This window comes from Hydra vulgaris, chromosome 05, assembly GCF_038396675.1.
Source record: "Hydra vulgaris chromosome 05, alternate assembly HydraT2T_AEP".
Taxonomy (NCBI): Eukaryota; Metazoa; Cnidaria; class Hydrozoa; order Anthoathecata; family Hydridae; genus Hydra; species Hydra vulgaris.
The window spans coordinates 15,653,750-15,674,645 of NC_088924.1; the positions used below are offsets into that span (position 1 = coordinate 15,653,750).

A 20,896-nucleotide genomic window follows, 5' to 3' on the forward strand; every position below is an offset into this window, starting at 1 on the left:
GTTTTTGAGATTATCAAATTGTGTCTTTCTACTCGCTTTATTAAAGTCATCCTCGAAGGCCAACACTCATCTTTATTTTCATTAACTTCTAGGGTACCTCAAGGTTCTATCCTTAGTCCTGTTTTGTTTTTTATCTACATTAATGATCTTTCCGTCAACCTTACATCTAAAGTAGCTCTATTTGCTACTGACTTAACTTTATAATCCTGTCTTCACAAAAAGTCTTCTCTCTTGGATTGCTGAGAACAGTAGCCAATCTTGTTTGATCTCATTTCTGTAACAGATTGGGGCTCGCAGTGTCTTAAATTTTAACTCCAACAAAACTCAGTTATTTACTGTAAAGAACTATTACATTACAGTTGACAATCCTATATTAATGAATGGTAACCATCTCACTATTAAATATATATTTTTTTCTACTAACTTCCAACTTAATATTGGTTGTTTGCAGCTTTGTTAGAAGTGAATCAGAATATATATATATATATATATATATATATATATATATATATATATATATATATATATATATATATATATATATATATATATATATATATATATATATATATATATATGTAAGTTAGGACAAAAAATATGTTTTCAAAAGAACAATATTAAAATGTAATTGCGTTATAAAATTATTAATTTATATTAGTAAAATTTATGTTTATATAAAAGTAAATCAAGTTAAATAAAATTTGTATAAGAAAATTCTAAATTAAGTTATTTTAATGAAAATATATTAAAGTAACATAAATTGCACACGCAAGTAAAAGTCTTATCATTTTAAATTAATAAACAGAGAACCCAGAGATATACTAAAGGTCACGTATGAACGTTTGAAAAAAATGTATGAAAAAAAAACAAACAGAGATCCCAGAAACATATTAAATTCATGTAAGAACCCGTATTTTACATTATCGATTCAAATTCTTTAAGTTTGTCATTTAACAAGTATATCTATTGTTTTTATATGCAGATATTTTGTGTATTTTGTGTTAGTAAAAATTTCAGTGCAGAAGTTCAAAGGTAGAACTAAAATTTTTTTTTTAGTGTTAATTCAAAATATTGGAAAAAATATGCCTGTAGAAAAAAGGGCAGCAATACTCACTTTGCTTCAAGAAGACTACACAGTTAGAAAAATAGCTGAAAAATTAAATCTGAGTAAATGAATAGTTAGTTATATATTCGTCGATATCGAGATGATATCGAATCGTTGATATCGAGATGATATCAATTCGTTGATATCGAGAATCTGGAAGTTTGGAAGACAGAAATTGTTCAGGTCCTTGTCGCATAACAACAAAAACTGATGACCGACGTATAAAATTCATCAGTAAACGTAATCCACAAATAACAGCTATTTTCATCTGTGATCGAGAAAAAAAGTTTCTGCCAGTACAATCAAACGAAGATTGCAAAAAGCTAATTTGCATGGTCGTGTTGCTTATCTGAAGCCATGTTTACGAAAAGGTAATCTAGAGAAGAGATTCCGTTGGGCACAGTTCCACAAAAATTGGATGGTGGATGAATGGATACAAGTACTCTGGACCGATGAGTCAAAACTTGAAGTTTTCGGAAATAAGCGAAGAGTTTATGTTAGAAGATCTGCCGAACAAAAAACGCTAACTCAATGTTTGGTTCCAACAGTAAAACATGGCGGAGGCTCTGTGATAGTTTGGGATTATTTCTCTTTGGATGGAGTGGGAGATTTGCGTAAAATTGATGGTTTAATGAGAAAAGAACATTATAGAGATATCCTGGAAACTTCGATTAATGGGAGATAATTTTATTTTGATGCATGATAATGATCCTAAACATACTGCATTATTATGTAGAAACTATTAAGAATCAAAAAAACTGAAAGTGTATTACGTGTAATAACCTAGCCTCCCCAAACCCCAGACCTCAACCCCATTGAGTTACTATGGGATGAACTGGATAGAAAAATTAGAACTGTATGTCCGGCATCAAAATCTCATTTATGGAACGTTATAGAAGAGGAATGGAATAATATTCCGAAAGAAACCATTTGAAAATTAATTGAAAGAATGCCGAGAATAGTTAAAGCAGTTATTAAATCAAAGGTTTTTTGTGATGAAAACAAAATTTAGTTATTATAATGGTTTTAGTAAATTTTTATTACATAAAACTGACTAATAATATATTTTATATTGAAAATGTATAAAAAATATAATTTTTATTAATATAAGTTAAAAATTCTACAACGTAATTACATATTAATATTGTTTTTTTGAAAAAATTTCCATTGTCCTAACTTCCGTGAGCGGCAGTGTATATATATATATATATATAATATATATATATATATATATATATATATATATATATATATATATATATATATACATATATATATATATATCTATATATATATATATATATATATATATATATATATATATATATATATATATATATATATATATATATATATACAGATTATATATATATATTTGTATACTATATATATATATATATATATTTGTATACTATATATAAATATATATATATATATATATATTATATATATATATATATATATATATATATATATATATATATATATATATATATATATGTATATATATATATATATATATATATATATATATATATATATATATATATATATATATATATATATATTCTGATTCACTACATGCGGTAGTGGTAAAGCGCTTGCTTCATAAGCGAGAGGTTCCGAGTTCAATTTCCACCACGTCCCTGGTAGTACTGCACTCAATTTGTTTCTCCGTGCAGCGGCCTTGTTTGTCGAGGTTCGTGTTTCCGAGTTATAGCGTTGAGAGGTGGTTATAACCACTATTAAGTAGCCTCCTCATCTGTAGTGGCCTTCTAGGCCTTGAGGAGGTGAAAAACAAAAAAAAAAAAAAAAAATATATTTATATATTATATATATATACCATATATATATATATATATATATATATATATATATATATATATATATATATATATATATATATATATATATATATATATATATATATATATATATATATATACTAACATTTGTTAATTTGTATAACATTTAATTATTTATTATTATAACTTTTGTTAATTTTTTTTGTTTTTTTAAATAGTGACCTTTAAACACCTACTTCGATTAATTAATTTAAATTTAATCGAAAAACTTAATCAAAAATTAAGCAAATACTTTTACTAAATTACGAAAATTAAAATTTCTTCTTAAAGCGTTTAAATGAAATTACTCTTTTGATCGATTTTTAGTAATTTGAATATATTTTTTTCTATTTTATGAAAAAAAATGAAAACCAAATGTATAAGTTTGTTAAATTTTGCATGGCCTAATTTTATTGTTTTATTAACTTAATTATGTTTTTAAAATTGTATGTTATATACATATATAATTATAAATTATTTGCTCTTAGTTTTATATATTAGTTTACTTCTAATTTATGTATAACATAATTTACATATATGAATGTGTGTGTAGATTCAATTACTAATTTTTTTTGTTTCTTATTATCTATTTTTTTGTTTTTTCTTAAACATTTTCAATCTAACAACAAGCAAAGCAAATTTAAAAAAAAAAAGAAAATTATGTTAAAGTCTAATTTTGCTTAAAATAAAAATAGTAATGTAATAATACATTAATCTTTAAACTGTAAACCACTGCAGAAGTTAAAAAAATATTATATATAAGATAAAATGAAAGTAGTTACAATTTTTTACAAATTTATGATGACTCATTTTTAAAAAGGACAGTGAAGCGAAGCCACTTTTATTAGTGCTCTTTTATCAGCTAAAGTTTGTTTCAAGTTTTAAAAATGGGTTATTCAAAATTTATCTTAACGTTTTATTTAAAGATTATTTAAAATAAAAAAAAGAAAGAAAATCTATTGTTTTTCTGCTTGCCCTCTTATTATGACAATGAATAAACTTTTATTTCATTATTCGTATAATGTTCATGACAAGAAAAATGTGCAAATAATTTTAGACTCTTGCTCTATTATAGCGATTTTTAAAATCTTTTTGTTTAGAATTTGTTTCTGGATGTGATTGATAAAATGAGTTATTATAAAGTTTAAAAAATTTAATTTTTTTTCCAGAATAGTGTTTTATGTTTTTTCCAGTTTAAATTAATTTTTTATTTTTTTCCAGAATAGTGTTATTGATATCAGTATTTACTTACGCGATGGAAATTATTTGGAAAAATCAGTTGATAAAAAGTTGGTAAATTTTTTTTGTAAAAATTCCGTTTTATATTAACTTTCTTTCAAAGTTTTTTTTTCTGTATATGTTAGGAATTTCAGATATTTCTGGTTTCCATATAAAATTGGTTTTCCATATAAAATTGGTTTTTTTTATAACTAAAAAGTTTAAAAATCGTGTTTTTGTGTTCAAATTAATAAGAATATTAACACTACTTGATAAGCTACTTCTACCTGAAATTTTAATTTACAACTTTCAGTTTGAAAAATTACCTAATGAGTGCTCCATCCAGTAAGTATTAAAAAACTTTAATAAATTTGGTGTTTAAGTTATATTGGCTCACAAGAACTTTGTAACCTTGATCAAAACTTTTCTTTTCTATTGCCGATAAGTGAAATAATTCACAACAGCTTTATCACAAAATAAATCTCCCTCTATAAGTTTCATACTTTAGGAAGGCATTTTTTGGCTTCTTCATCATCCTACATACAACAACACTTTGTATATACTTTGCACCAAGAAAAAGGATACCAGTTTTAATAGCTTGCTTGATAGTCAAACCTATTTGACCAGACTTTTTGTTTGTTGCCAGGCTAATGAGGATAATCAGGCTAATTTAAAGGATTTTTTCTGTTTTTAATAAAAATCAAATTATAGTAAAGTAAATATATAAATAAGTTAAAATTATGATGCTTTCTTTTTTTTTAAAGTGGTTTAGATGCTACTGAAGGTCCAAAGTTAGATGTTATTCTAGATCAAAAAGCATATTTGGAGCAAATAAACAAAACTCTCAAGTAAGATTCAAGTGTCAATCTTTAAATGTGTAGCATTTGACTCATTTGAGTTATTAGTGATAGCAGAACTTATTTTGAAAATTATTCTTTAGTGATTCAAACACTATTTTAAAGCAGCAAGTGAAGGATTTTATTGAGCGCGAAACAGTGATTTCTAAAGAGGTTTGTATTTAACTTAACTTATACTTGATTATAAGCTTTTTTGTTAATAGTTTTTTTTAAAGAAAAAATTCAAGGTTTTAATCAAATAAAGTGTTACTATACTAATATATTTGTTCTCTTGTTTATGCTATGTTTATATTCCAAAGCGCTTTCATTAAAAAATAATGACAGGCAAAGCATTGCCAAGTTTTTGATTGTCTCTACATAATTTTTAACCAGTAAAGTGTTTATATGGTTACAAAAGTTATTGTTGCATGTAAAGTTTGCTCACATTGGATTAATTGTACTAATGTGCTCAAGTAAATAAACTTTTTTGTATATTACTATATACAAACAAACTTATTTGTTTATTACTATATACAAATAAATTTGTTTGTTTATTTGACGTTTATGAAAGTCAAAATCAGATCAGGGACAGGAGTTAGAGTTTTGAGTCCGTTTTTTATCTGGAGTCCGAACTTTGTTTGAATTCTGGAGTCTTGGGATTTTATGAAGATTTTAGTTTTTTTTTTTTTTAATTATTAAGATGCTCTCAGAGGAACAAACAACCTTGTAGCAGAGAACAGTGGATGAGCATTTAACCAGGAAGTTAACCTACTTAATATACTTGTTTCTTTCTAGCATATGTTGAAGTTTTTATAGAAATCTGTTTTTAATTTTTTCTTTAATAATATAGTTTACATTTGTCATAACCTCAATTGTCATGGATATATACTATAATCCTAGATTATGTCAATTTTCAGCCTTGTTTGGCAAGGTTTGTGCTTTGGAATTATAGAGTTTAGAGAGGTTTATAATCACAATGAAAGCAGCCTCCTCAACTGTAGTAGCCTTTTTGGGCTTGGGTAGGTGAATTAACATTTTAAAAAATCATTGAAATACATGGTTTTTTCAAAAAAAATTAACTCTATTGCACCTAAACAAGTTGTTAACGGCCCTATAGGAATAAATCAATAAATAAAGGATTTGAACAGCAAAGCTATTAATCAAAATTGTTTGTATTTAAGTTTTGAAAGATAACTTTATGTTTGGCTACTAATTTAGCAGTGATAAAAAAATTCCGCTTTATGAATAGTCAAAAAAGTTTGTATGAAAATGCAAGTATGCTCTTTGCAGGCTTTCCCCTCCTCTCACAAGAGGAGGGGAAAGTCTGCAAAGAGCATACTTACTTGTATGAGGGTGGGAGATAGTGGTTAAATATAAAAGTATGTAGCAACAGGGAGAGATTGTCAATAATTTCTAAAAATTAGGGATTTTTAGGTGTTTGAGCACTCTACTCAGATCTCTTTCAACTGCTAAGTTTACATTTACTAAAGTTAAATCTACTTCTGATAGTTTTATGTTTTTATTAGTAGTTTTTAAGAATTTCAAAAAGTTTCAAAGTTGAAGTTTTCAATTTTTCTTAAAATTCAAGTGATATTTGTGCAATTATTGATATATGAATTTATAAAAATGAACATTAAATATTATACTTTTTAAAAGGTATAAATAATCTTTTAACAAAAAAAATTTTATTTTTCTTTCAGAAAATATTTTTTTTTTGGTGCTTTTTTTTCACTATTCTATCATTTTAAATGTAGTGTGTTGATTTCTACTATCTACCATTTTGAACATAATGTGTTGATTTTTACTGTCTACAAATATAAAATTTAGGTTCAAAAATGTTACGCATTAAACATATTTATAACTAAAAAAAAATTTGATTTAAAAATTTTGTGCTTGAACAGTTTGACTTTTGACAATCAAGTGGCAAGATAGTTTTACTTTAACTAATTCACTATTCAGCCTTTCAACTTTGTAAATAATATTTATTTATATTTTATTCTTTGTCTCTAACATTCTGGTTGTATAAAATTTTTTCAAGTTTTATTTTATATTATTCTTGAAAAAGTAATCCTATTATCTATTCTATAAAATATATCGTAATCATTTATATGGGTTGTCTACAATTTAGTTCATTAGATGAGTTAATCATTACATATGTTATAATCTTATTGCAATACAAAAGTTGTTTAGCTTTTTTTTTTTAGGTTGACTTATTGAAAAATCAATTACTTGCTTCCATTGCAGAACGAGATAAATACAAGTATGATTATGAGAAGCTCTTATTGGATCATAATCAGACTATAAAGGTAAATCATTTTATTTTAAGATATTTATTATTTATCTACATTTTGATTGTTTTCTTTTTCTGTAATCAAAATAGTTAAGTTATACAGCACTAATTATTACTACAAAAATAAAACGAACTGATTTAGAAAATGAGTGCAAAAAAATAGTTAAAATACAGAACTAAAAACAGAGCAGTTGATAAACGGTTACTCATTAAAAGCATTAAAATAAGTTTTTTTTGTTTTATTTTGATAAGTGGTTGTAAGAAACATTGTTTTTAGTGATTACCCTAATTTTTAGTTATAGTATTCGTTAAAAATGTTAAAATTGAAAAATCAGAGTAACTACTTGAAATATTTTTAGTCATTACTCTAATTTTAATTACTTTAATTTGATGGAGAAATCTAATTACATTTCCTTGAAAATCGTGTGACATTTAAGTGTTTTTTTTTAAGTTTCAAGTTATTTAAGCTAGAAAAAAACTTAGAGAATTTAAGTATTTTAAAGGCTTCACAAAATAAAATAGAATTTTAAAACACTGTCAATGGTTGTTTTATAATTGTGTATACTCTTTCAACAAAAAAAAATTGATATTTATTTTACAATTAGCATATATAATTTGTATAAATAACTTGAATATTATAATTCTCTTGCCTTGTTTCTATGAAGCTAAAAGCTGAATTGTGTAATAGTTTGTTGATCCATCTTTAAGGCTAAAGCTAATGCATATGAGGTAATGATGATAGGTGATAAAAGTAATTGCATTTATACAATATAATTTTTTTATATACTTTAATCTTGTTTTACACATGACAATATGTATGGCATTACGCTAATACATTACATTAATAAACACAACTATCAACATAATTAATGATTTTTTTTTTTAAATCAACCAACACAATGAATATAAAAATAATATTTTTTTTAATGTTATTTACCTCCCCAAGGCCTAGAGGGCCACTAGAGTCAAGGAGGCTACTTTTTTGTGATTGCAACCCACTATTAACTCATTAACTACCAGGGATATGGTGGGGATCAAACTCTCAACTTCTCGCTCATGAGGTGAGCACTCTACCACTACACCACTACAGCTTTTACTAATGTTTTCTAAATTTTCTTAATTATGATAAAAATTATTTTATGCTGTAAATATTTAACTTTAAAATACGTTTTAGACTGTGACTTCTGATTTTGATGTTGAAAGAGAAACCCACCAACAATCTCGAGCTGGTCTGAATGAAATGTACTTGAAAGTGCAAGCTGATTTGGACAGAGTTACTTTAGAGAAAAAGGTATTAAAATGAAATTGTAACTTTAGTGGTAAATAAAAGTATAAATAATAATTTTTTTTTTTAATCAATGTTTTCTAAAATGATAAGATACATTTGCGTTGAACATTTCAACAGGGTAAGAACCTAAAAGACATCTCTATATTTTTATGTTGTTTTTATAACTTTTTTTCTTTTTTTAATTTTTTAATTTTTTTTTATTAGGAGCTAGAGATTATGATGGATGATCACATTGCCATGAACAAAGAAAAAATGGTACAAATATAAAATTTTTATTTTTTGAATGATACACCTTAAAATCCTTTTTTTATATATTTCACTTTTTATAGCAAATGTTTATTTTTATATTTAGAAGAAATATCAAATTTTGATTAATTTTAAATCGATAATTTTATTACCTTGACTTTGTGTCAAAAAAGTGTGCATAGATAGAGTTGCTAATTGGTATCCAGAAATTTAATCTAAGAAAAGTCTTGTATGTTCTAGTGACTTGATCCTGACATCCTGGATTCTTGATTCACCCTGTCATGTATCACCTGTACGGTGTTAACATAAAATGTGTTTACTGTGTGTACTTAACATATATAACTAATTTTATGTTAAGAAACACAAGAAGAAAAAAAAGTGATTTTCACATGAAAAAAATTTACATATACACAATAAATAATAAAATAAAAAAATAAAATGCTAACATCAAAGTAAGCAATACAGTTTAGTATACGATTTAGTTAAGTTGTTAGACTGCATTCATGCTAGCCGGGGAGTATTTCCTTACTTACTAATAAAATAAAAATAATTGTTGCCATAATATACAAATATGAAAAAAATGGGGAAAGTTTTAAGAAGGGAGGGATCATAGAATGAGTTCTGTAGCCATAGTTACCAAAAAAGTTGTAACCCAATATATTTTAAAAGTGAATTCTATGCAATAAAAAATTACATTGAGTAAGCAACAATAAATTTATAACAACATATAAATTTAATGAAATATAACAATAAAGTTTAATTATCACTTTTATTTTTAATTGGGTTTGCATTAGGTTTACAAAATTACAAATTTCTTCTTTTTTTTACATCTTCGCTTCCAACAAGGCTGCAACAACCACTATTAGAGTTGGAAGTTACTGAAAGAGAAAAGATAAAGTTTATAGAGCAAGATAATGATTGACAGATGACTTGAAAGATTGCAAATTATATGAATCAGGAAAGTAAGATGAAGGAAGCGAATTCCAAAGAACTGATGTTTGAGGAAAAAATCTAGACTAATAAGAGTTTTTGGAGCACTTAGGAACGTCACAGATAAAGGATTAGACTTAATTGAATGACATGTAACTTGAGAATAAATTTTACTAGATGGCTCAAGAGACCCTAGCTCTTTATAGCAGTGCCCATTAAAGTATTTGTAGAAAAGAGAAAGAGAAGCAACATTACGTCGATGTGATAATAGTTGGAGGTTGGCTGCAAGAGCCAACCTCCAACTATGTTTACAATGTCTTTTTGCACCTTGTCTAAAAGAGTAAGGGCATCATTAGAAGATCCGCCTCAGATATGCAACAGTATCCCATACAAAGACGAATTTGAGATTTATAGAGATAAAAAATAGAATCCGGAGTAACAAAGTTTCGAGCACTCTAAAAAGATACAACCTTAGCAGATGCTAATATTGCAATGGATTTGATATATGGTTTCCAAGGAAGATTGGCAGTAAGAGTTAGTCCAAGAAGAAGAAGGGTAGATGACTTTTTGAGTACATTACCATTCATAAATATAGGAAGATCTAAATTATTGAGATAATGATTGGCTGAAAAAAATTGAGTTTTATCTGAATTAAAGTTCACAAGTCACTTAGAGCCCCATGCTGTAGCAGAAGTGAGATCCTTTTCAAGCTCAAATGTCCCCTCCAAGCATTTGAAGACTGTTGGCTTCTTATCATGACAAGAATAAATGGAAGTATCATCAGCGAACTATGCCACCTTAGATAAGAGAATATCTGGAAGATCGTTAATGTAAATTAAAAAGAGTATAGGCCCAAGGATAGAACCTTGAGGAACCCCTGAAGTTACAGGATATGAATAAGAGTGGTCTCTATTGAGGACAACTTTAATGCAATGATTGGAAAGGAAGGACTCAATAATCTTAAAGATATTACCAGTTACACCATGAGAAGAAAGCTTATAGAGAAGACCAGCCTGCCAAACTTTATCAAAAGCTTTAGAAATGTCAAGAGCGATAGCCTTAATTTCTCCACCTCTAATGTACGATAAAACCTATCGTTATTACTGATAGCAAATCAGCTGTAGAACAAGAAGATCGAAATCCATATTAATAATCAGAAAGTAAGTTATTAGATTCAAAATGAGAGATTAAGTGTTTGTTAATTAAAGATTCAAAAACCTTGCTTATGATAGGAAGAAGACTAATGGGACCATAGTTTGATGAGTCAGATCGCTCTCCAAAATTGTTGAAAATAGGGATAACAGATGCCGCTTTCCAGCATGCCGGAAAACAAGACTCTGATAAGCATTTGTTAAATAGTTTTGAAAGTATGGATGACAGCCCTGGAGAACACTTCTGCAAGACTATAACAGGTATGTTGTCCGGACCACAAGCTGTAGAAGAGTCTAAGCAGGAAATCACTTTTGATATAGAAGCTGAAGTGATACAAATGTCAACCAATGGATCAACTTGTTTGATGGCTAAATCAGGTTGAACGCAACTAGTGGAGTCAAGAGATGATATTGATGAAAAGTTCTTAGCAAACAATTCAGTCTTGTCTTTATGTGAGGTGACAAAGTCTGAACCATACAAGAGAGGTGGAATAACAGATTTGTTTTTTTTATTGATACTATTAAAGATTCTCCAGAAATTTTTGTGATAAAGTACGAGATTTTATGACCTGAGATTTTTATGTTTTCTAGCAATAGTAAACAGACGTCTGTTTTCTGGAGAATTGTTTTGCTAATAGACATGAAAGTAATGGTTTCGATTGGAAATTGCAGCAGCACAATGTGAGGAAAAGCATGGAGAAGAGTGAGGCTTGACCTAGATACGTCGAGAGGAAATAAAAGATTCCATGCCAGCCTGAATCTATGAAGTTATGTAAGAAGCACATTTGTCAGCAGGAAGACGAAAGATTTCTACCCAAGGGGCATCACAAAGAAAATCACGGAAAGAATCCCTGTCAGCTTTAAGGTAGTTATAAGAGGTATGATGATAGGGGGATTCAAATGATGAAGAAGAATGAGATAATAGTTTTGGAGAGATCAAACCATGATCAGAAACACCTAAGGGTAAATGTGGAGAAACTGAGCGCTGACTATTAGAAACAAGACGTAGGTTGAGTAGAGAAGGTGAATGATTCGGGTTGTCTGGAAAACGATTTGGAAAATTGACTATTTGAGTTAGAGATTGAGAAAGGTCTGGGCCTTAATGCCAGCAGAGTTACTGACACTAGAGCCAAGCCATTCAGTGTAATGAGCATTAAAGTCACCAACAACATCAATATTGGCTGATGGATAAAGAAAGAGGGCTTGGTCAATTTGATCAGAAATAACATCGAAAAGAGTGCAGTCTTGAGATAAAGGAGAGCGATATAGAACAAAGAGAAAAGCAATCAAGTTAAATGGTGCTAAACGAAAGTACATAAAAGAATAATCTGTGGATTCAAACCTAGTTTCCTGACAAATGGGTGAATTCTTACGAATGTAAATGTCCAGGCCAAGCAGTTGAGTATTGGAGTCTTTACAAATTAAATGAAGATAACCATCAGCACTAAGGTCACAAGATGAGACAGCTGAACTCAAATTAGTCTCACAAAAAGCAAGTAAGTCTGATGAACTTTGTAAGAGATAAGACTCAACAGAAGAAAAGTTACTTTGAAGACCATGAATATTAGTGAATGATAGGTTTAGAGAACTTGGTGATGACGATGGTTTTTTGTGTTTTTTAGTTTTTGGTACTTTATTCATTTTTAAATTTGTTAAAAAACTTGAATCAAAGCATAGATATTACTCAGTACACTTTTTAATAGTCCAAGCAATCTCCTCATTACTATTAATAAACCCTAGGCCATAACAAAGGGCTCTAAATGTGGCCTTGGCAATGCACAACAAAAGTACAAACAAGGACACCTTCCAAGCGCAACACGGCACTATTAGATATTTTCAGCTTTTGATGATGTCAGCCTCTCTGAGAGCTACCACAGAGTTAGGGAAACCTGACTGTCAGCCTGCCTCAGAACAATACAACTGAGTTTTAGAGCTGTACCCTCATTAGGAGATAATAGAATGAGTTGCCTGGACATAAAAACAGAGACACAAGCAAAACCCATGCATTGAGTTAAGAAGATCCAGCATTCAAAATTCTAAACTAGAAACAATGTATTAAAAATGCATCTGCGCCAACCTAATAGATGAAGAAGGGCTGCGATATGTAACCATGCTACTGGTAACATGTAACCCAATACAACCTATTGGTTGTACTGGGTTACATGTTACCAGTAGCATGGTTACATGTTACCACTAGCAATGGTTGTACATTATGTAAGATTAAATGGTTGTACATAATGTAAGATTAAACAGTTGTACATAATATAAGAGTAATGTGCATCAAAGACTAATAGTTGGTGTCTATGTAGTTACAGATAAACTAAAGTATTAAAAGAAGTAAATAATTTTGGAACCACTTTCTATTGAAACATATTTTGTATATGATCACTTATGTCAGTAACTAAAGCATTGTTTTTAAATAATTGTAAAAAACAGAGACTTGGTCCCATGATTATTAAAAGTTACTTACAGGTAAAATGCAGAAAGTTTATTAAAAATCATAAACTTATTGCACTTTTATTTTCAGAAAGAGCAACCTCGTGTTTTCATTTTCTTTCTGAAAATGAAAACAAGAGGTTCTAAAAAAAATATTTTATGATGATGATGATGATGATGATGATGACGACGACGACGACGACGACGACGACGACGACGACGACGACGACGTCGACGGTGATGATGGTGTAACATCATCATTACGATCATGGTTTATGATAACAATTTTTTTCAAATTTTGAAATAGTTTTCTTTTGTTAAAAAAAGTTGGCAATGGAACTGCTTGAGAAGGATATCAATGATAAACAAGAAATTATTACTTCATTGAGACGACAATTAGAAGACATAAAAAAAATTAATCTAGAAATGCATAAAAAGTGGCAGGTAGCATATTGTAAAATTGTTGTTGGTTTTATGTAACTATTGTTTGTAACATTGTTGTTGGTTTTATGTAACTATTGTTTGTAACATTGTTGTTGGTTTTATGTAACTATTGTTTGTAACATTGTTGTTGGTTTTATGTAACTATTAATTGTAACATTGTTGTTGGTTTTATGTAACTATTGTTTGTAACATTTTGTAGCTTTTATTATTATTTTTAAATAACTATTGATCAAACAAAGATTCAAAAATATTTTTTAAAAGCTTTATAAATTAAAAAAAATTATTTTTTTATTATTAATATTATTTTAAACTTGTATAAATTATGATAGGCAAGTGAAACTTTGCTTAAGAAGAATGAATCAGAATATGCTTCCTTGGAAATAAAACTTGCCAATTCAATTTCTCAAGTAAAAGAACTGGAAAAAAAGTACTATCTTCTTTTTATTTGTATAATTTTATAAATAACTATTGTGCACAGAAGTTAAAGTAGAATAGTTAATCAAGTGGAATGGTGTTAAAAAGTTTAAATTGTTTGTTTTTGTAAAAGTGATGGGAATAACCCATTCAGGGACAGAATCATTCCTTCAAATTTTTTCTGTAGGTGTATTTTTGTTAGGTGCACTTTTATTTCAAGATCTCGTGTTAGGTGCACTTTTCAAGATCGTATTAGTCATAAGTTTTAACAAAAATTAAAATTCTTCAACTTCAATAAGAATCAGTGCACAAAGTGAAATGATCTACTACTTTAAAGAGATAATTAAGTGTTGCATAATTTATGGACAATTCAATTGTAAAAAAAAACAACAACTTAAAAACAAGGTGGAATGGTTGCAAAGAAATTTTGAGCGAAGCGGAACAATTTCTTAACTATGTTGGCTATGGAGGAATAGTGTTCCCCTGCGTTCCCCCTACTTTAACCCCTGATTGTGTATCTTAATTATGTCTTGAATATCATTGTTTTTTTGTTTTGTTTTTCTTTATTATGTGTATAATAATGTAAATGTGTTTTAGCTTAGCGGAAACAGAGCAACTTAAAAAACAAGAAGAAGAAAAAGCTTTAAATAATAATGCCAAATTTCAAAATGAGAGGTTTGATTATTACTATGCAAATGATTTAAATGTTTTTGTTTATAATTTAATTTCAAAATAAATAAAAAATCTATGCATTTTTATATTTATTCTCAACTTTATTTTAAATGTGTGATGTGTTTTAAAAGCATCAACTATTTCTTTGCAAAAAATACAAAAGCATAACTTTACAGACTCTCTATTAATTTTGCACTGATTTAATAGGTTAATTTTCTGTAAAATTAAAAATAATAGGTTAAAATTTTTCTTTCATTTTCTCAAATATACTTTGTATTTGAATCAGTGATACTTATCAAGGAAATATGAAAAAATATAAAATTTGAGCTCCCAAATTTAAATGTTTTGGTGGTTTAGAATTACAGGTCAGGTCTTGTGCAGGTTTATCAGGATTGTCCTGCTACTAATAATATAATCCAGTACAAACTGCCCCACATCCATCTGCCATATAGGATTCACTTTTCCAGGTAAAGTCTAGGAGTAATAAATTCTGACTTGAAATACCATCTTTACTCAACCAAGAGCCTTAGTTGAGTAAAGAATAGAGATATTGTCTTAATAAAGATATAAGTTGTTTGATATTTTTTACATTAAAATGGGTTATACAAATATAATAGTTACATATTGATTTTGTATTTCATTGCAGCACATTATGGGGACAAATAATTATGTGATATGGTTGTCTTTTATGCATAATGTATGTCATCCATATCCCATATATTAAATTAAAAGAACTTTTTAATATATAAGATATGCGATATGTCATCCATATCCCATATCTTATATATTTAAAAAAATTTTCTTTATCATAAGTACATTGTTATGTTTTTAAACAGTTGTGTTTTACACATATTTGTATAACCTTTATTTCTTTCCTTTTCTTATAAAACATTAATTATAGTTACAATATTTTGATTCAATACAGTTAAATTAAAAAATGTTTTTTTTTTACAAATTTTAGACAAATACTTCAAACTGATCTGAAAATTGAGCGTGAATGGAGGATCGGTCTTCAATCAGAAATTGAGAATAATATCAAAAAGTTGCAAAAATTAGAGTACGAGCTTAATCAGCTTACAGAGACAGTAAAGGTAAGTTTTAGATGTTATCAAGATGTTCAAAACTTCAAGATGTTGAAATTATTAAATGACAAATATTACAGAAGAAAAAAATATACATTTGTAAAAAAAATATGCATTTGCATTATTTTTAATAATTGATTTCTTAAAAAAAATTAATTTCTTTTGCAGTATAGTAAATAATTAATTATGAAAAAAATTTTATGTATTGTGTCAGTTCAAATTAGTTGCAAATTAAATTAATTTAGCCAAAGTACAAGACTCAAATATATTCAATGTGACTATTTATCTATAATTCTGTAAACAAAAAATGACTTGTTTACCCAAACCTTGAAGAATCTATGAAGAAAATCATTGCAATACATTTTTTAAATGTTAACATCTTAGATAAGTTTTGAAATAAAATTAATTTAAAAAGTTCTGTTAATGGTAAATTAACTTTATCATAATTGAATAATTCTTTTTATATAATACATTTCAAGGAGTTATAATTACATGTTATTTAAATAAAAAATCATTTCAAAAAGAAACAACTAATAAAACTTCAATGGAAAATTTTCCTGCATTTAAAACAACAAAAATATTATTTTCAAAACAATGTGATGTAATCACGGTTAGCTTCATTTAAATCACCACCATTTGTAGAACACTGGTGATATTGTATTTCCAAAGACTCCCTAACTATTCTCCTAAAAAAAATCTGCTTTTGTTTTTACATGTTTATCGTGTAAGAATAAAATAATTGTTGGTTTATATTTCTATTGTATTATATTAGGAGTATTATAATTATAACTGTGTATAAGTTTATAAGTTTATTGTGCTCATATTATTAGTATTCTATATATAGTCACGATCAAAAGTTTGGAACATTGTATAAAAAAACACAATTTTCATTTAATTAATCATTTATTTTATCAAAATATATTAGTAACGATGATAATTGACAAAAATAATAACTTTGAACTATTAGTAAAGGTTTTTAATATTTTAGTTTTATAATATAAAAATTTTAATATAAAAATTTTAATATAAAGATTTTAGGTTTTTAATATAAAAAGGTTTTTAAATATAAAAAAAGGAATTTAATATTTGGTATGGTGTCCTTGAGCTTTCAAACAATTAGCTAGGCGGGTAGGCATAGAATGAATGAGTTTCCTAAAATATTCAGGAGTCATAAGTTTAGTCCTACTACATACCTGCTTAATATTTTCTTGAAGATCATCTGAAGTCTGAAGGGTCGCAGTTTCTGGACTTCGTTTTTGAGGTGAATTACCAGGCCTGGGGCCAGTGACATCAACCCCATTCTCACGTAACCAACTGCTTACAAACTTGGCCCTGTGACAGGGCCAAGTTTGTAAGCAGTTGGCTCCGTCATGCTGAAACTTGTTGGTATTTGTGATGTTCATTAGGGTGGAGTGAATTTTAGTTTTTTTTACAATTCGTTTAGCCTGGGTGTGCAAAAGTTGTCTATTCATTTCAGAAATACTCTGGAAAAATATCAATGCTCTAGGAAATTATCTTGAGGTGCCTCAAGACCTTTAAAATTTTAATGGGTCCCTAATATTATGTAAAAAAAAGTTTTTCAAAAGTATGTCATGTTGGGTCTCAAAAGAAGCAAAATTTTATGAAAATTTCAAAAATAACAATTATTTTTTTAAGAAAATTGTTATTTTATAGTTTATTGCAGAAAAAATGACCTTTTAAACTAAAAATGAAAAAAGTTTTTTTTTTTTAATTATAATTTCAAAAAAATCTTAAATAATAATTTTTTTATAAAATAATTGTTATTTTTGAAATTTTTATAAAATTTTGCTTCTTTTGAGACCCAACATGACATACTTTTGAAAAAAATTTTTTTACATAGTATTAGGGACCCATTAAAATTTTAAAGGTCTTGAGGAACCTCAAGATAATTTCCTAGAGCATTGATATTTTTCCAGAGTATTTCTGAAATGAATAGACAACTTTTGCACACCCAGGCTAAACGAATTGTAAAAAAAACTAAAATTCACTCCACCCTAATGTTCATGAATATACATATATATGTATGTATGTATGTATGTATGTATGTATATAAATATATATATATATATGTATATATATGTATATATGTGTGTGTGTATATATATATATATATATATATATATATATATATATATATATATATATATATATATATATATATATATATGTATATATATGTATATGTATATATATGTATATGTATATATATATATGTACATATATATATATATATATATATATATATATATATATATATATATATATATATATATATATGTATATATATATATAAATATATATGTATGTATATATATATATATATACATTTATATATATATATATACATATATATATATATATATATATATATACATATATACATATATACATATATATATATATATATATATATATATATATATATATATATATATATATATATATATATATATATATATATATATATTAAAATATATTTTAAATGAGAAAATATAACTTTATAATGGAACTTGAAGTTTCATGCCATTCGGCAATCATCAGCCATATTATCCATAATATTATAATATGGCTGATGATTGCCTGAAACTTACAAATACAACTTTAAATGAAACTTCAAGTTCCATTATAAAGTTGTATTTTCTCATCTAAAATATTTTAATATTATTTGATCTATTTTTTTCAAAAAGATATTGATCACTCTTAAACAGACAAGGGTTGTATTTCCAGCAATATACAACATTTATCAACATATATATATATATATATATATATATATATATATATATATATATATATATATATATATATATAAATTATGTCAGTGTATTCTACAAATAGAGTACTTAATGTTCTTAAAGAACAGACCAATAACAAATTAGTAAAAACACTTATCTAATTTTTAGTTTTCTTTGACAGCTTGTTTCTCCATCAGAAGGTTCATCAGGAAGGATGTCTAAACATCAAAAAGTTCAAATTATAGAAAAATTATTTCGCAGGAAGTTGGGAATTGTTATAATTAATTATGTAATAATTGATATAACAATTATTACATAATTAATGGTAAAGGTAAAGTAAAATAACAAGGTAAGTAAAAATAGTGTTTTGCAACCAGGAAGTTGCATCAACTTCATTATATAATTCAAAAATCATGAAAAGAATTCTTTAGAATTAGGATAATTTTAAATTGGTCATTTGTTTTTATAATTTTTTAAAAGAAACGTATTTTAATGTCTGCATTTAGAAATTAATTCAGATTTTTTATTTAGTAAATTTTCTTGATCTAAATGAGTAATAATTTCAAGTTTTTCTCAACTTTTTTTCAACTTTTCAAAAACTAAAAATTAGATAAGTGTTTTTTACTAATTTATATATATATATATATATATATATATATATATATATATATATATATATATATATATATATATATATATATATATATATATATATATATATATATATATATTTATGTATTTGACATAAATATTGTGAGTAACAACTAAATGACATTATTATTATATGTTGTTTCTTAAATTATAAATTTGTAATTTGATTTTATGTTATCGGGTTTATTAAAATATGTATTTTTACTATTATAAACTTATTTTTTTATATCTATATTATTATCTTATTAATTGTTTTGTTTTCTATAATTGTATAAAAAAATTATAATGAGTGTATTGTGCAACCCCCGTTACATGGCTACACAACCTACAATAAAATACAATACAGCAAATCTTGACATTAAAAGCATAGAAAAATTTGTTTATATGCTCTATATATAAGATTTTTTGGGATACAGTTTGTTATTACATTGAAAACAATGTAATAATTAACTGTATCCCAAAAAATGATCAAGAGAGTGATACTCATGTCGCAGCTGAAGTGGATTAAAATTAAAGTTCTTGACATTTTGACAAGAAATGATTAACAAAAAGTCAAAGAAGAATAAAAAGAAACTTAAACAAAAATTCTACTCAAACAGCACCAAAATCACTCAAAGTGATTTTTGTAGAATTTAAAACTTATTCATCTCAACAAACTGCTCTAAAAAACTTATAACAAGTCATAAAAAGTGTACACTTATATTGATTAAACCAAACCAGAGAGATTTCTTGAGACCTTTCAACTGCAAACAGGAATCTGCACAACTAACCTTCCAAATATCATATCGACATTGCCAGGAGGCCGACTAAAAAGAAATATGGTGTTAACAATGGGAAGAAATTCTATTGGAGCATACAAATTGCTAAATTTTGTTACTTTAATTGATATTACATTCCTTGATCTAGCTAAAGCCTTTGATTTAATGCCACATGATGCTCTTATCATAAAACTTGAAGTATCAAAGTATCAAAGTTAATCTTTTAAAATTATGTAGCTCATTCGTTAAAGGAAGGAAGCAGAGAGTAGTGATGAGTAGTTACTGTTTTGACTGTTGCAATGTAGTTATTGGAATTCCAGAAGGTTCTTGTTTAAGACTTCTTTTACTTGTCATAACCTATTCTATTACCTATTGTAATCAACTTCCTAGAGAAGTTGTTGAAGCTGATAATGTCTTCAAATTTAAAAATAGACTTGATAATCATTTATCAAAAAAGTGAACAAATATAACAAAACAAACAAAAGCACATTGGACTGCCACTGTCTTTCCACAGTTCAATCCACACTATGTCCCTAGTAGTACGGCGCTCAACTTGGTTCTCCACGCAATAGCTTTGTTTGTCAAGGTTCATGTTTTGGAGTTGTATAGTTGAGAGAGAGTTGTAGCCTCAACTAAAAGTAGCCTCCTCGACTGTAGTGGCCTTCATGGCCTTGGGGAGGTAAATTGATATAAAAACAATAAAAAATAAGAAGTCTACAAATTATTTGTTAGATTCACTGAGTATTTCTGTAGCAGTTGTATTTATAATAATAAT

General features: G+C 26.8%; 1 protein-coding gene across 1 annotated transcript in view; it reads left to right on the forward strand.

The window, feature by feature from the left end:
* The window catches only part of LOC136071886 (RUN and FYVE domain-containing protein 2-like), a 54,741-nt gene that overhangs the window by 20,400 nt on the left and 13,445 nt on the right, over positions 1–20,896 (forward strand). The window contains exons 5-14 of the mRNA XM_065797500.1: positions 4,171–4,238; positions 4,932–5,015; positions 5,108–5,177; positions 7,208–7,309; positions 8,468–8,584; positions 8,786–8,836; positions 13,672–13,788; positions 14,118–14,215; positions 14,800–14,877; positions 15,836–15,965. Of these exons, the coding sequence (XP_065653572.1) occupies positions 4,171–4,238; positions 4,932–5,015; positions 5,108–5,177; positions 7,208–7,309; positions 8,468–8,584; positions 8,786–8,836; positions 13,672–13,788; positions 14,118–14,215; positions 14,800–14,877; positions 15,836–15,965 (915 nt within the window). The remainder of the gene's footprint in view (positions 1–4,170; positions 4,239–4,931; positions 5,016–5,107; positions 5,178–7,207; positions 7,310–8,467; positions 8,585–8,785; positions 8,837–13,671; positions 13,789–14,117; positions 14,216–14,799; positions 14,878–15,835; positions 15,966–20,896) is intronic.